The sequence below is a fragment of the Muntiacus reevesi genome, chromosome 3, assembly GCF_963930625.1.
Source record: "Muntiacus reevesi chromosome 3, mMunRee1.1, whole genome shotgun sequence".
NCBI lineage: Eukaryota > Metazoa > Chordata > Mammalia > Artiodactyla > Cervidae > Muntiacus > Muntiacus reevesi.
The window spans coordinates 219,518,471-219,535,457 of NC_089251.1; the positions used below are offsets into that span (position 1 = coordinate 219,518,471).

The window sequence follows — 16,987 nt, forward strand, 5'->3', positions numbered from 1 at the left end:
TCATGCGGGATGTTCCCAGACCAGGGATCGAACCAGTGTCCTCTACATTGCAAGGCAGATTCTTAACCACTAGACTACAAAGGAAGCCCTTGAATGGCATCTTCAAAACCCCTTTTCTAATTTCACTTATGTTATGGGGAGTGGATGCCACAATCTTATTCTTTTACTAAGCCCCACATTACTCTTTAGAATATAAGGATGCTTCAGTTCAGTTCAGTCGCTCAGACATTATCTGACTATTTGCGTCTCCATTGACTGCAGCACGCCAGGCCTCCCCATCCATCACCAACTCCCAGAGTTTACTCAAACTCATGTCCATCGAGTAGGTGATGCCATCCAACCATCTCATCCTCTTTCGGCCCCTTCTCCTCCCGCCTTCAATCTTTCCCAGCACCAGGGTCTTTTCCAGTGAGTCGGTTCTTCGCATCAGGTGGCCAAAGTATTGGAATTTCAGTTTCAGCCTCAGTCCTTCCAATGAATATTCAGGACTCATTTCCTTTGGGGTCGACTGGTTGGATCTCCTTGCAGTCCAAGGGACTCTCAAGAGTCTTCTCCAACACCACAGTTCAAAAGCATCAATTCTTCAGAGCTCAGTTTTCTTTAGAGTCCGACCCTCACATCCATACATGACCACTGGAAAAACCATAGCCTTGATCAGACGGACCTTTGTTGGCAAAGTAATGTCTCTGCTTTTTAACATGCTGTCTAGGTTGGTCATAACTTTTCTTCCAAGAGGTAAGCGTCTTTTAATTTCATGGCTGCAATCACCATCTGCAGTGATTTTAGAGACCAAAAAAATAGTCTCTCACTGTTTCCACTGTTTCCCCACATCTATTTCCCATGAAGTGATGGGACCAGATGCCATGATCTTAGTTTTCTGAATGTTGAGTTTTAAGCCAACTTTTTCACTCTCCTCTTTCATCAAGAGGCTCTTTAGCTCTTCTTTGCTTTCTGCCATAAGGGTGGTGTCATCTGCATATGTGAGGTTACTGATATTTCTCCCAGCAATCTTGAGTCCAGCTTGTGCATCATCCAGCCCAGCATTTCTCATGATGTACTCTGCATATAAGTTAAATAAGCAGGGTGACAATATACAGCCTTGACGTACTCCTTTCCCGATTTGGAACCAGTCTGTTGTTCCATGTCTGGTTCTAACTGTGGCTTATTGGCCCAAGAACCATCTAAAAACTAACACAGATTCTTGTCTGCAATTGTCCTCAAAGCCCAGTAAACAGCACTTCCTTTCTGCAATGAACTACTTTTTTTAATACTCACTTCTATGAGGTGTCTTCTCTATTTCAATAAGTATAGGTGAAATAAGAATAACTGTAACCTATCAAACTATATGGCTTCCCAGCTGGTTCAGCAGTAAAGAATCTGCCTGCCAATGCATGAGATGCAAGGGTTGTGGGTTCGATCCCTGGTTCAGGAAGATCACCTGGAGGAGGAAATGGTAACTCACTCCAGTATTCCTGCCTGGAAAATTCCATGGACAGAGGAGAGTGGCAGGTTACAGTCCGTGGGGTCACAAAGAGATATACATGACTTAGCAACTGAACATACACACACATCAAGCTATGTGTTCGATCCCTGTGTTGGGAAAATCCCCTGAAGGACACAGCAACCCACTCCAGTACTGTTGCCTGAAAAACATGGACAGAATAGTCTCGTGGGCTATATAGTCCATGGGATTGCAAAGAGTCAGACACGACTGGGCGCACACACACACAAATTAGCAACTGAACACCCACACACATCAAGCTATAGCTATGAATTCTTCTGTATATTTTGAAAAAAGTTTACTTTAGGAAAAAATAGTAACTGTAATCTACAAAGGGATCTATTTATTGTGTACTCCTCATTGTGGAAGGTTTCCAGAAGACAACAGTAGAATTCCCAATGTGGTCTACCAATGTTAAATTCCCAAATTTCTTATTAAATATAACTTATTTATAAAGTGTTTTGCTGCTCTATTTAAACACACACACAATCACAGTCTTTCCTAAACTGCCTTATATTTGAAAATGGGAAAGTTTTCCAAATATTAATCACAATGATCCAAAATAAAATCTGCAGGGGAGTTCAGTTATGGCACAATAAATGAATGACAAAGCACCTTATTTCAAAACCCCTGAGTTTTAGGATTTGAATATCTGTAAGAACATTCCTTTCATTACAGATTCAAAAGTTTAAGGCTTTCAAATGCTACCACACACCTGTCTCTGAGTTATAAGCATTGCTTCAGTGAAAAAATAGCTTAAAAACCATGAAATGAAATCAACTCCACATAAAGCTATCGCATGACTCTGATCGCTAATCTGACTTGTAAATTAGATGTCTGTAACTTCCACTATTCAGCAATCCGCAGATTTTTTTTCCTAGCAGGATGGCTACGTTAGCTGCAATGCACTCTGACCAAAAATGTGCAGTAGTAGCGTGTCACACTGACAAACCGAATAGTATAGACCTTAAACAGAGATTTCCAGGTAAGTCATGAGAAAATCTTTCTCGGTAGATGAATGATATAAAATGTAATCTATGTTTTATATCCTGGGCTGCCAGGATTTTTGTTGAATGCTAGATGAAAAAAAAAAAATTGTTGAAGACTCACTGAGAAAAAAATGGGATTTGACTTTAAGAGAATCCACCCACTTCATTTCTCAGCACTGCTTTCAAATCCTCTATGAAGTGAAAGTCACTCAGTCGTGTCTGACTCATTGGGACCCCATGGAATTCTCCAGGCCAGAATACTAGGGTGGGTAGCCTTTCCCTTCTCCAGAAGATCTTCCCAACCCAGGGACTGAACCCAGGTCTCCCGCATTGCAGGCAGATTCTTTACCAGCTGACCCACCAGGGAAGCCCAAGAATACTGAGCTATGTTTCGATAACTGATATAAACAAATGTATACGAAAAGCAGGGATTCTAACCAAATAAAATATTGATTTTGGTTCAGAGAGCACTTTGATGCTCCAGTTTTCTTGTGATTCAATAGTTCTAGAAAATACATAGGTTTATTTCCAGTTCACACATGCTCATTAAATCATTTTAAGTGAATTTAGTTAACAAGTCTGAAGACATAATTAATTATTAGTAGCTGTTAGTATTAATTTATAATATTATGTTCTATGCACATTAATACTATACAGCATGATTTTCTACTTACTATTGAGTTCAACAGCCTACACAAAAGGATATTTTCCTAGAAAATTCTGGTTACAGTAGCAAATAGAAGCCTTTATTTACACACTCTAGGGGAGAAGAAAATTTCAAAAATTCCCCAAACGAAAACTTCCACATGAAATCACAGTCCTTATTTTGACCTTTTTAGTTTAAGCTAAAAGAGATGCTTAAGATGTTTTTCAGGTTAAGCTAAAAAAGATGTTAAGTTAAGAGATACTTTTCTTTACATATTTCCCTTAGTGTAAGAAAGCCCAATACTAAAAGGTGATAACTATATTAATTTCCATAAATAGGATCCTAAAGGTTTGATTACCAAAGCGATTACCATATATTATTATGGAATGATAATATATTACACATTCCCAAAGTAAAGATCAAATTTACTTCAACCACCCCCTCTCAAAAAAAAAAAAAAAAAAAAACCATCTTTATTCAGTCATGAAGTCCTTGGAATCACAGCAGGGCTTGATGCCATATTGGTGTCACATTCTGCCAGTAATCCAAACAGGCCAGCCTTCTTTTTCAACTTCTTTGTCTACTAGTGCATCACTGGACCCAGCAGGCAGTTCACCCAGACAATTTCAGTAACGGATTTTGGCTCTCTGTGTATAACAGATGAAAATCTTTACGAAGTATCCAGTTTGTCTTATAGCTGAGAGATCTGAACCTGCTGCAGATGTCACATCTAAATTCTTGAACAGATTTTTATCATCAGTGCCACCTATAAAACAAGACAGTGTCACCAACAGCATTGTCCTAGAGAACATCTATTTCAGTAATGCTAATAAGCTTTCTGTATCACAACTGACAGTCATTTATTTGCCTAAAACAGAGATCAGCAAACCAGAGCCCATGGCCCAACATTCAGCCCATTGCCTGTTCTTAGACAGTCATGATCTAAGAATGGATTTTATAATTTTTAATGACTTTAAAAAAATTTTTAATGATTAATATTTTGAGACATGTGAAAATTACATGAAATCCTAATTTCAGTCTCCATAAATAAAACTGCATTGGAACACAGCTACTCATTCATTTATGTATTTTTTTAGCTGTTTTCACACTGCAATGGCACCTTAACAGAGACCATAATCAACCATAAATCCTAAAATATTTACTACCTGGTACTTTGAAAAAAGTCTGCTGACCTCTGGCCTAGAGAACATTTAGCAGGTAGGTAACATGACATCTAGCGTCTTTGCCTTACTTCCATCCATTGGTTTAATAAGTATTTCTTCTGTAGGTCTATCACTCCAGTGCAGAGAGTTAACTATGGTCACTCTGCTTCCCACTTTGGCCCAGTCTTGCCTCTTTCCAAAGGGCCACCAATGCCCTTGGGCAGGAAGAAGACAAGCTCAACTTCAGGTCAAATTCTAGTTCTCCAAAGTTTGCCTTGTCTGTATCCTGTTTCCTGATTCTCCATTTTTGGCATATATCCACCATTCCCCATAACAGGCTCCCTGTATGGACACCACTCTAAGAAGTCTACATTTCCTACGAGAGACTCTAAGGCAGTAGTCTGAATCACAGCATTCTTTGCTTTGCCAGCTGATTACCAGTTCTACCCCTGCCCCTGCAGCCACATGTATCGTGAATCTGTTTGGGGCCCTTGTGAACATTTTGCATACTTCATCACCCTCCTGGGTTCCATTCTTCTGATCATGAATACCCCTGGAGTTCACCAATTTCCTACTACATTCAAACCTCTGACCTATAAATCTACGACTTCAACCATGTCAACTGGTGTGTCATTCTACCTCTCGAGCTCAGTTCCTACAAAAACCAAACAGAGGAGTATAACACAACAAAACTCTATACAGTGGATCTCCCAACCTAAGACTACCCATCCCTTATTTTAGCAACTGACACAAAAAGGTATCTATTAGTATCATTCCCAAGCAGCATCCAGAACATTCTTTCTCTTTTTTCCCTCCACCATTGCTGGTTGGCCCAAACTTTCTATACCTGCTTCATCTGAGAGCTACTTACCACCCTTTCTACACACCTGGGGTCCCAAGGATACCTGTATCTCGAATACTGATTCAGAATGCCTCTCTTGCTTACATTAAAGCTTTACCCACAACATTGTAAAGCAACCGTACTCCAATAAATAAAGATTGATATTATTTAAAAAAGCCTTAGCACTCCTATTTCTACTGCAAGCAGAAAAAGGGGGTCTCTTGCCACTGGGACTGCAATGAAGTAATGATTTTGACTAGAATTCCAGGAGTCAGAATATAATTCCCTACAGAAAGATGTTAATAATCCAAACCAAGTCTATGCCCATAGTATTAATGGCACTATAGAACCCATCTCTAATGCATATTATATTACTGCAAATAACTAATTCACAAACACCTTCATAAGCTGTGGACTGACCATCTAAAAACTAGCAATGAAATGTCAGGAAGACTTCACAGCAGACAAATTAGCCTAGAGTGAAGACTTCAGAGAAAATGGCAGTTTATTTTCAGCAGAGGGGATTTCACTGCAATCCTGAAGAACCTGCCATGGAGAACAGCTCTTAAAACAGCATGAACAGCTCACAACCAAAAGAGTGGTATCAAGAATGAATACACTGACGAAATCACCATTAACCATTATCTCAATTCTGAGTAGCAACAATCTAGCTAGCATCAATCTTAAATAAAAATGAAAATCTTTCTTAAAAACACACACAGGAAACTTCTGCCTGCTTGGAGAATGACACAGAACTCCAACAAGTGACATATCTTTACAACTAGAAAAAGAAGCTAGAGGTAAGTAGTCCATATTCCAAAGGAATATGCAAAATATTACAACTTTAGAACTTTCACTTGATGAATCTAGCCTAATTTCCTTAAACAGTTCTCAAACTTCTTAATATCAAGACTCTGTGCACTCTTGAAAATTGAGGACTCCCAAGAGTTTTTTTTTGTTAATATGAGTCATAATTATCAGTATTTACTATATTAAGAATTAAAGGAGAAAATTTTAACTACTGATTCATCTTAAATTTTTTAAGCTTGACTTATAATTTAAAAATTGATATATGAGATACCACACAATTAAGCTGATTCTCCCATCCATGGACACAAGCTGTTTCCAATTTTTCACTATTATAAAATGAAATCATAGATCTGTAGATATTAACAAGAAAAAAAAAAGGGTTGCTCTACAGATTAATGGGAAGAAAATCAGGTAATAAAATAGAATTTAGAGTTTACTGTCTTGTTTTTAGGTAAAAAAAAAAAAGGCAACATTAAATGTTTTATTAAAGCACTTGTTTCAGTAAACTGCTAGTATCTGAAAACGCAGACATGCATCTCATCTCTCTAGCAAGGCTGAGTTCCTGCAGAGTGGAAACTGCTTATTCATATACACTCTACAAATATCTGTTGAATGAAACAGAATTATTTTCCATTTCTAGAATGTGCAAGACAATGATTAAGCTCCAGTTTTGTGAGAAAATATGCTCTGCTTTCCTCTGAGTGATTCATTTTAAAATTTTAATGACATGTTAACATGAGAATATATTTTTGAAAAATTACTATACAAAAAAACTTTAGTGTTAAAAATGACACAGCTTTACAACTTTTGCAAATTTCTTTCATGTTTAACCTAATAGAGGACAGGTGGATTCTCTTATCTGCTTCTACATACAATCTGTTGTGATACCTGTTTTGACTGAACTACATGAAAACAGCCTCACACAAGTATGCAGTGAGAAAAAAGGAAGCATATAGTACTATTAATATCATTTTCAGATAATTATGAATGTTCTTTGATATTACACCAAAAATTGACAAGTAGAGGAGTCGTCTGTGGGCTAGCTGTAATATGAAACTGAGTAGCACATAAGCTTTCTGTATTCTGTTACATGCTTTTTATAAGGGTCTTTTACCATAATTTTGGAATATTGATCACTTTGAAAATATTGTTTCACTGAGTTATTGCTGTTCAGTCACCCAGTCATGTCCAATTCTTTGCGAGTCCATGGACTATAGCACACCAGGCCTCCCTGTCCCTCACATTGTCCTGAATTTTGCCCAAGTTCATGTCCATTGAGTTATATAAACATTGAAGATCCTGACATAATTAACACCACAGCAAAAATGCACATTCATAACATCACCACCCATCCCACTGGAAAACTCTTTACATACTGAGAAGCTGACAAGAACACAGCAGCTGATGTAAGATTTCCAAAATTTTAATTTTCCCCAGAAAGTTAAAATTTTATCATCAGCAACAAATATTGTCGATTATTCTCTCCTGAAGTGAACAAAAGATCGCTTTGTTCATTTTCAAGAAAATGACTGCCAGATATCTAAGTCTGAATAATCATGGTTTGTCTGGTATTCAATCTTTCAAGCAAAAATGATACTTCCTGTAAAATATGGCTAATTCAGCTTGCAACTCAAAAGAATACTTAAGTGTTTTCCTTGAGATAAAATACTCTGGATATACAGCAGAAGTGCCTTTTGTGTATTTCCTATTTCATTTTATATATATATATATATATACACACATATATACACACACACACACATATGAAATATCAAACATATATAGAATATTCAAACATCATACACAGAATATTAAAACAATGCACTCAAGGATCAAGATTTAATAAAACTAATAATTTTTACTGCTTCATTAAAGACACTCAAGTAAAATAGGCTTTTTTGAGTTTTTGTTTTGGGGTTTTTTTTAAAAAAAAACCATGAATGCATAGCAGTGAGGAATATGATGATTACTAGTAGAGTCTGGTGTTGCTGACATTTAATATCTACTAAGATATTCAGTTTTACCTTTAGTATCAGCAGAGCAAATGTAAAAACAGTGGAAAAGGAAAAAGTTAGTATTACCATAAAGATAGTTTTAACCTAATGGATCCCCCTGAAAGGGTCACAGAGACTGACCAACAGGCTTATAGACCACAACTTGTGGACTACTGCTATCTTAAAAAACGCTGAAAGCTAATGAATGATAACTTGCCATCTTCAAATCCATAGTAAATGCCCTCCACCATAAAAAATACACTAAATACCTGTATGGATTATTTCCTTTTAACTCAAAATTGGTCCACTTTGTCCTGAAAGTGAATTAATAATAATATAAATAACAGTAGCGATTAACATATAATGACCTCTGACAGGTATTATGTCATTTAATCCTCATAACTCTATCAATTCTCTCACATTCATGTCACAGATGAGGAAGCCTGAAGTGCAGAGAATTAAAGCCACACTTCCAAAGTGTCAATAATTACCAGTATTTATGGCTTCTGGCTTTACTTGTGGCTCAGCTGGTAAAGAATCCACCTGCAATGCTGGGAAGATCCCCTGGAGAAGGGAAAGGCTACCTGCTCCAGTATTCTGGCCTGGAGAATTCCATGGACTGTAAAGTCCATGGGGTCACAGAGTTGGGCACGATTAAGCGGCTTTCACTTTTACTTTAAGTACTTTGCCTACCTCATATTAGTCTTAACAACCTTTTTATTATCCCTTTTTCCCTTCTTAACTCTTTATGCTTTAATACCATTTTACAGATGAAACTTGTAATCAAAAAAGTAAAGTACCCTGCCCAAGATGACCCAACTGTTAGATCATCTATATAAATAAATCCAAGTCTGTCTCACTCCTAGGAGTACAGTACACATTCTGCTTTCCTATACCAAATATCAACATATCCTTTGCATATAAATAGACTGATGGTTACAAAAGTCTTACAGTTTTAAACAAGACAACTGAGCAAGGCCTCTATTTGTAATAATTCTTGCTGATTGACTATTTCTGTCATGAACTAGAACGAAGTCTACTTCCCTTTAAAACAGTATATGATCCAGATAAATAGTTCACTAATTCACATTATTAAACACTTAGCTGTGAACAGGACAATGAATCAATACAGATAAGCTTTCTCTTAAAAAAAAAAAAAAATACTCAATACACTCAACTGATATTATTCCAGTATTACAGATGAAAAAACTGAAACCCAGAGAAGTAACTAACTTCCCCCAAAGACATGTTGTTCACAAATGGTACAGTCAAAATCAGTCTGGACTCACCCTGAAGCCTAAACTCTACCATTACATGGCCTGCATATATTAAAGAAGGCAGGGACCTAGGAATTGTTCACAAGGTCTGTATACAGAGCTTGCTGATATCATAACAACTCTAACCAAGGCAATCAACATATGAATCATCTTGCATCTCAAAGATCAAGAGATGAAAAAGGAAGCTGGTGCATGCTGAAAATAAAAAGCCATGTTCTAAGGCGCTTTAAGTAAAGCATCTATAGGTAATGTTGAAGAAAGAAATAAAACTCAGTTACAGTACTGTTGAAGAAAGAAAAAAATTCAGTTACAGAGGTATCAGATGGCACACATCTCTGTGGCTAAAATAGGCCTACCTCTGTTTAAAAACAAAATAACAAAAAAAAAAGGCCCAGAGGATAGCCACCGGCTATCTACAGACTGCACAATAACTTTCGGATGCCAGTAACCCAGGAATGCTGCAAACCTCAGTAAATGGCAGCAGAAATCATTACCCTAAGACACTAGCACTCTAATCAATCAGAAAAATTTAAATTTCAAGTTAGAATTTGCAAAAGTCAAGGGTTATGCCCCACTGTTTGTTTCTATTTCAAGGGCTTACAGTACAAACTGTTGCTTAACATTAAACCCCAAAGTGGAAAGGAAAAGAATCAAGGTTTATCCAGCTCAATTCACCTTCACAACCTGTTGTAAGAACTTGCAGAAATACAAACATCTTGAGCTTGGACAGAGGAATGTGGCTTTAATTTCAAACCAATTGTATTCTCAAGGAGTCCCCCCACACACTTGACGTTTGACAGGAAGGTGACAAAATGGAAGGCTGTGGTGTACCACCTAAAAGGGCAGGCATTACAGGCAAGAGATGAGCAATTACACTTGTCACAGAATACCATATTCTGGATTCCCTCTGTGGCAAAGATAAAAAAAAAAAAAAATTACAGAGCAAACCTTACCTCCTCCATCAATGATTCCCAGCATGACCAAAAAGAATCAGAATCTAGTAATGTAAAACCAGCTGACAGATATATAGAAAAAAAAAAAAAAAAAATTCAAGATTGAGGTCATGTCCCTTGACATGCATCATTTACACTAAGGATTCCCTCACTTATGTGAATTAATATCACGTACCTCATTTCATTCAGATAATTGAAGTTTTCCTCTTAAGAGTTATAAAGTGTTTACCTCAATATAATTAGTAAACTGTCCACTTAAAAATACCACCACAAAAATTACCACCCCCTCCTCTCCACACTACACATATACTTCACCATCATTAAAAGCATGAGATTTTGGCCTTCACGGGAAATCTAGTTCAAAACTCCTCTTTAAAAAATTAGCACAAGAAATTCTACAAGAAAAGTTATGGTCATTACCTTTTTAATAAGTGTCTGCATTACTTGTTAAAGACATGGTAATCTGGATACTCAATACATGACTACTGTTCTGAAACCAAATTAAAGGTTTTATACTACTAAAGAGTTTGATGACTTGCCTCAATACAATAACTGGGACTGTATGGAGAACAAAATCAAAGAGGTCTCTCTTTTTTATAAGCAGGCATTTAAGGACCTTTTAACGAGAATTTACTCTACAGTATATAATTACTAATGAACAAAAATAGGGTCATTAAATTCACTTCTTTATAGTGCCATAAAACTTCTATTTGTAAAAAATACACATTTAATCAAACTCAAGAAAACTCTAAACGTGCAATACCTAACAATACACAGTAAAAACTATATACTTTTTCTTCTTAAACAAATGTCCTGCTAGATGACTATGACTAATTTTTGTATATGGATATGCTTATAATTTAAAATACACAGATTCCCTGGTACTAATGATGGCAATGAAATGCCTAAACGTCTTATATGAATTCTCAATTTCTATACGAACACTGGTTCCAACACTGATAACAGACTTACTGCTGATTACATCCAATTGATATTTGTGTATTGGCTATCACCCGCTATGTGTCAGGTACTGCAGTAAGTGCCGAGGACACTGTCAGGAACAGCACAAATTCAGTCCCAACACTCGAGGAATATAGAGTCTAGAAGGAAAGAGAGAGAATGAAAAAACACGCTATGGGCCACTTGGTGGAATAACAGATACTTGGTCAAATGAAAGCTCAAAACTGCGAGAAGATCTGGGTAGAAAATCAAACACTTGAAAATAATTAGCTACCACTAAAATTCGATAAAAATAAACCAGTAAGTAACTCAGCTAAGAAGGCAGAGAACCAAGAGCAGAACAGTCAGGAAGTAATGAGTATGTGACCAGGGTGTTCTAGTACCAGATGCAAATGAAAAGCTGACCCTCAAAAAAGCTGAAATTATAACAGCCAAAGAGCCCAGCTCTCAGCTGTCCTATTCTCAGTATCTGACAAGTCAATCCAGTGAGTGTGAGCCTAAGAAGCAGCATCAAAGCATCCTGACTCTGCTAGTTCTGTCACCGTTGAAGCAGGACCCCAACCATCCACCGTGGATAAGACCAGGCCCCAGTTCCAAGGGAAGAGAGGACAGCAAGGAGACAGAGATGGTCAGGCAAGGAGAGCTCTTGAGCAGGCTCAAGACAAGGTTCAGGTCCGTAGAGGATCCGAAACACACAAAAGAGTAATACAAGAAACACATCAACTCTACGGACTAGTTAACAGCAAGGGAAGACTGTGGAATTGCTTTACTTTTAAAAATAAATACTCAAAATTATACTCTTAAATTTAAAAGACTTAAGTGTGACCTTCAAGAGTGGGAGAAAAGGACTAGACATTCTTACTAACTCTTACCAATTGTCTGATTCTATAACTCCATCTAAATCTATATTTATATTCTACATGCTTTACATATACTTCCCCAAGATGTTTATGGCATATGTTTCAAAACTCCTGATGAGTAAAAGCGTTTTTCAAAATGAGAATCTCATAGTCAAACTGAGTATGTGCAAAGGATATAAGAAGACATCATATCTCAGTAAGCAATGGATGCTCGGGGCACTGGAATAATTCCAGGTTTCACTTCCTGAAGGGGCTGAGGATCTTAAGGTATTTTTAATCTTAAAAGTCAGTTCAAAAACTGGGTAGAAAAGACAGAACAGGGAGTGGACAGGCCAGGTAGCCTGGGACTGACATAGGAACCAGCAATGATAGAAGAGAAATTATTTGCTCCCTATAATTAAGAACCATCATACTCTACTACTGGAAGAGGAAATGGCAACCCATTCTAGTATTCTTGCCTGGAGAATTCCACGGACAGAAGAGTTCACGGAGTCGCAGAGTCAGACACGACTGAGCGACTAACACATACACACTTTACTATACAGCTGTTTTTAGTAACAATGCCAGGAGAGGGGAAAAAAGTGCATGTAGTCCAAAGACAATGTCCCTGTGAAGACTACTATTTATACAACTCAACATATTCAAACAGAAATAACACTATGGAAACAGCTTTGCATTTGCCCAAACATTATTTGCCAAGGCTATTCAAATGGTGGAGTGGTGGTACTTTCCAAAAGAATTGCTTGAAAATCTTCCTCATTTTTTTTTAAATAAACAAAACATTATAATAATCTATTAAAGAAAGAAAATATAAGTCTAAGAGAAAAAGAAAATATAGTGGAGTCTTGGTTTTTTTGTTTTCGTTTGGGGTTTTTGCTCTGTTTTTTCAGTATATCCATCGTGAAGCACATCACATCAGGCAAAAACTGTTTAAAGTATCATTTAAGGACAGCTTGTAAAGGTAGTCTGAACTCTGAAAGTTATGTTGCTTCCAGGAGTTTATATACTGAAAAGTATATCTTTACAAAGTAAAATGAAGGTGGCCTTAAAATGTGGCTTATGGTAACAATTAGGATCATTCAATTCACAATTTTCAAACTTTGCTCCAGTAGAAAACCTGCATTATTTTAGCTCCACGTGGTGTCCTATCAAAAAGTTTAAGTAACAGTGTGTTTCCCCGATTTCACAGTGGATAATGTATATTAAAGAACAAAATTCTCAATGTTAAGCTTTTTCCTCAAATTTTCTAAAATATTATTAGATACATGCTACCTCTTTCAGTATTGGAATTGAGCCTAACAGAGTATCTGATTCAACACAAAAACGGAAATGAGATATTTCAAGTTTATAATATCATCATTCATGACTTCCAGACACTCTGCTACCTTAAGTTTGATTAAGTCCAACAAAACCACAAGCATTTACAAAGGAGCTACTACACTTGACAGGAAGCATACACAGATGAATAAAGTGCAGTCCATCTTACAGGAAGCCCCCACCAGGGAAAGTGCGCACCAGCCAGAAAGTCTCTACAAATGCCGTAGGAAACACTGCAGTGGGAGTTGCAAAGAATTCACCCCAGGCCAGCAAGAACTCCAGACTTCTGTGTTGAGGACCACTAAGAAAAGGGATGCTGAGGATGCTGGAATTCAATGACTACATGCGTACAGACCTTTCTTCTTTATTATATCAAGGTTACATACATCATAACTCTAGGATTCTTGAAATGCCAAGCTCCTGGAATTGGCACAGACTACCTGAATCAAGAATATGAACAAACATTCTTGAAATGAAAATAGTTACAAAATTCAAACAAACTGGAAATTATTGTTTCAATTGGTAAAATGTAAACACTCCTTAAATATAATTTGTATCTAATGAGTCCAAATCACAAGGCATATACTAAGGCATATACTCAAAATATGGGGAAAAAATTAAAAGTCAGTAATTATTTGGCTTTTAAGACATCAAAATCAAAACAAATTTTGATACAAAAGTATCCATTGTGGAGGTCTAAAGTATCTATCTACTTAAGTGTTCAGTTAAGTCAACTAGTTCTCTTCAGTTCATGTTAAATCTCTTCAGGAAACTTGGGTTACTTTCTGCAAAATAATGACGCTGGATTAAGTTAATAATCAATAACTAATCATCAGGTGCTGAGGTTCCTCACACACAGAAAATTCAGTATTTCTGCAGTCAGTGAAATTAAGACGTCAACATGGTTTCAAAACAAGAACTTCTCCAAGTGGTAATGCTATAAACTTCAGTTTCCTACCTTATCTCAGTATCAAGGTTCAGAGTTTACCTATCCAGTTTTCAAGTTCGTCAAAGAAAGTTTCCTGATTCAAAGGGTACTCCTCCCACCCTCTATACTAAAACTGTTTCTTTAAAACAAGATCCTAAGGAAAATGCATAATGAAAGGCAGTGTGAGCTGAGGAGACTATTCCACTTCAAACCTGGAACGCACTAATTAAAATTCGGTATTACACTTTGTATGTGGGTTCCTACATGAAACTCCCGCCATGCTTTAGTTTAAGGTTAAACAGGTTAATAGAATCCAATAAAATGGCTCTATTGAATTATACTGGATTTCTTTGAGCAGCTCCTTTACCTGACCATTCTGTTGAGCTTTAAAATCAACTTCAGGGGTAGCACCCAGGAACCAAGGCGAGCCACGGCTCACGGGGGCTGCACTCTGCAACCCACCTCATGTGGAAAATCACCGTCAACGCACGTTTTCCACTTCGAACTGTGATACGGTGGAGGAAAAAGTGCATAGCCTTCTCTTTGAACCTCCCATCACACTGCCTCCAGGCGCTAACTTAAGAATTATCTCGAAGATAATCTAATGCAGTACAGTTCTCAGAAGACTCTATAAAGTTGCCTTCGCCAGAGAGGAGAAAGGGGGAAAAAAAAAAAAAAAAAAACCTCGCCCGAGACTAAAGGTTAAATTACTATAGTACTGCAACTTCGCTGTTGGGTACGTGTCTGGATTTACAGGATTAATTCCGAGGACATTTCCACCAGGACAAACTGCCTGGAGCCCGATTAGAACAAAGTGTATGCTGGATCCTCACAGGAGAGAAGCGGGGGTGCTCAGAGTGCGTGAGGTCGTTAAGTCTCCGCAGAGTAAGTCAGGGGCTCCTGAGGTCAGGAAACTGAGGGCAATAATTGGGCCAGACGCCAAGGGTCCTTCAGGCAGGCCTGCGGCCGCGCGGCGCGAAGGACCACCGGCCCGGCCGTCTCCAGATCAGCGAGGAGGGCCCTAGGGCCGAGCCCGGGAACCTGGCCCCCTCCTCCCGGCCAGGAGGCGACGCAACCCCACCCACTCCCGCGGCAGAGCGAAGAGGCGGCAGCGGCGCGCGGAGCTGCGGGAAGCCGGCCCGCAGAAAACGCAGAACCCAAGAAAAGGGAGTCAGAAAATGGCCAGTGTGCAGCAGGACTGAGACGCAGCAGGCCGGGCGCCCGGCTCGGGGCGCGCGGCTGCCGCGGCACCGCCAGTGCAGCGCGTGCGCCCGGGAAGCACGCCGCCCGCGCGGCCCTCAGCTCCGCCCTCCCCTCCCCCGGCTCCCTGCGCCGCCGCCGCCGCCAAAACCCCTCTGGGAACTCCGAGCCGCGCGGCCCCGCGAGGCGGGCGCCTTGGAGCGGAGGGGAGGGGCTGCGCTCCCCGCCTCCCCGCCGGCCCGCGCGGCTCCCCAGCCCGGAGCCTACTCACCTCCTCCTCCTCCTCCTAGTCTCTCCCTCCTGGCCACCGGCGCGGCCCAGCCGGCGACGCGCTGACGCCGGGCCCCTCCCCCGCGGCCGCAGCCGCCGCCGCCGCCGCCCCGCCCGGCCCGCGGCCGCAGCGGCCTCGGGGCGCGTCAGGCGCATGCCCCGCCCACTGGGTCCGCCCACGCGCTCAAGACCCCGCCTCCAGCGCCGCCGGGACGCTGCGGGTCCCTGACTCAGCGGCCGCTCCCGCCTTCTGGAGATTACCACGTGTGAGCTCTGGACCCCCGCACCTCTTTACCTGTTCACTGCCCGAAGACCTCGCTTTGCCGCCCACCTTTCCCATCTCCGGGCCGCACCCCTGTCTTCCCCTGAAGGTTTTTAGTACTCTTTCCTCAACCCCTAATTTGGTTGTAAGCTCTCATGCCTTCTTTTCTTTCTAGAAGATCTTCGCTGCTCACTGGGTCAGCCTCAGTTTGCAGTTTCTTGCCAGTCCCTTCTCTCCTGGTCCCCGTTCCTCTCCCCTGCCTGCTGGAGCCTCAGGGTCCCCGCACGGACTGGACTTCTTCCCTGCCCCCGCTACCTGCCGTGCAGCTCCCACCTCCTGAGCGCCTGCTCTGCCAGCGCGTTCTAATTTCCCTCCCTCTGGTCACCTCGGAACCCTGTGGAAAGGCTCGCTTCTTTCTTTACCTACAATTTGAGCGTCTTTTCTGTTCTCACTGCTCCAAATACTTCAGATGCAGTGTCGGAGTTAAACAAATGCATATGCGCGACCCCACTCACCTGAATAGTCTCTGAAGTAGTTAAAAATCACAAAACTGGGTCTTCCCTGATTGTCCAGTTGCTAAGACTTGGTCCTTCCAGTGCAGGAGGCTTGGGTTCGATTCATGCTCAGGGAACTAGATCTGGCATGCACAAAGTAAAAAAGGATCCTGAATGCTACAATAATGATGGAAGATCCCAATTACCACAACTAAGACCCAGTGCAGACAAATAAAGTATTTAAAAAAATCCCAAACCTGAGCAATAGCAGTGATGACAATCTTAGACTTGCATGGGTCCCATCCAATCTTTTTCTGTGCATTAACATATTAAATGACACAGGTCCTGTTGGGGATTAAAGTTCACACATTTTGCCTGTTGTTTTCTCTGCAATCTAACCTCACTTTAGCTCTTTTATTTTTAAAATTCATATTCAGCAGAAGAGCACCAGGATCTTTTAGATCTGTTTTCTTACCTGTAAAAGGAGGAATGTGCTTCTTCCACATTTCAATTTCTGTGATT

At 39.8% G+C, this 16,987-nt stretch overlaps 1 protein-coding gene across 13 annotated transcripts in view; it reads right to left on the reverse strand.

The window, feature by feature from the left end:
* GTDC1 (glycosyltransferase like domain containing 1) overlaps positions 1-15,812 on the reverse strand; it is a 473,085-nt gene extending 457,273 nt beyond the window's left edge. For 6 of the 13 annotated variants that reach the window (XM_065931478.1, XM_065931476.1, XM_065931480.1 and 3 more), the window contains exons 1-2: positions 15,711-15,783; positions 11,147-11,274 (exon numbers count right to left, since the gene is read on the reverse strand). Coding sequence is in view for 1 of the 13 variants with exons in the window: in XM_065931477.1 (XP_065787549.1) it covers positions 10,175-10,199 (25 nt within the window). In the remaining 12 variants the exon portion in view is untranslated. Of the gene's footprint in view, positions 1-10,174; positions 10,237-11,146; positions 11,275-14,606; positions 15,158-15,710 lie in introns of those variants that run through there. The other 7 variants (XM_065931487.1, XM_065931486.1, XM_065931479.1 and 4 more) reach the window with 5 other exon arrangements.
* Positions 15,813-16,987: the final 1,175 nt, after the last annotated feature.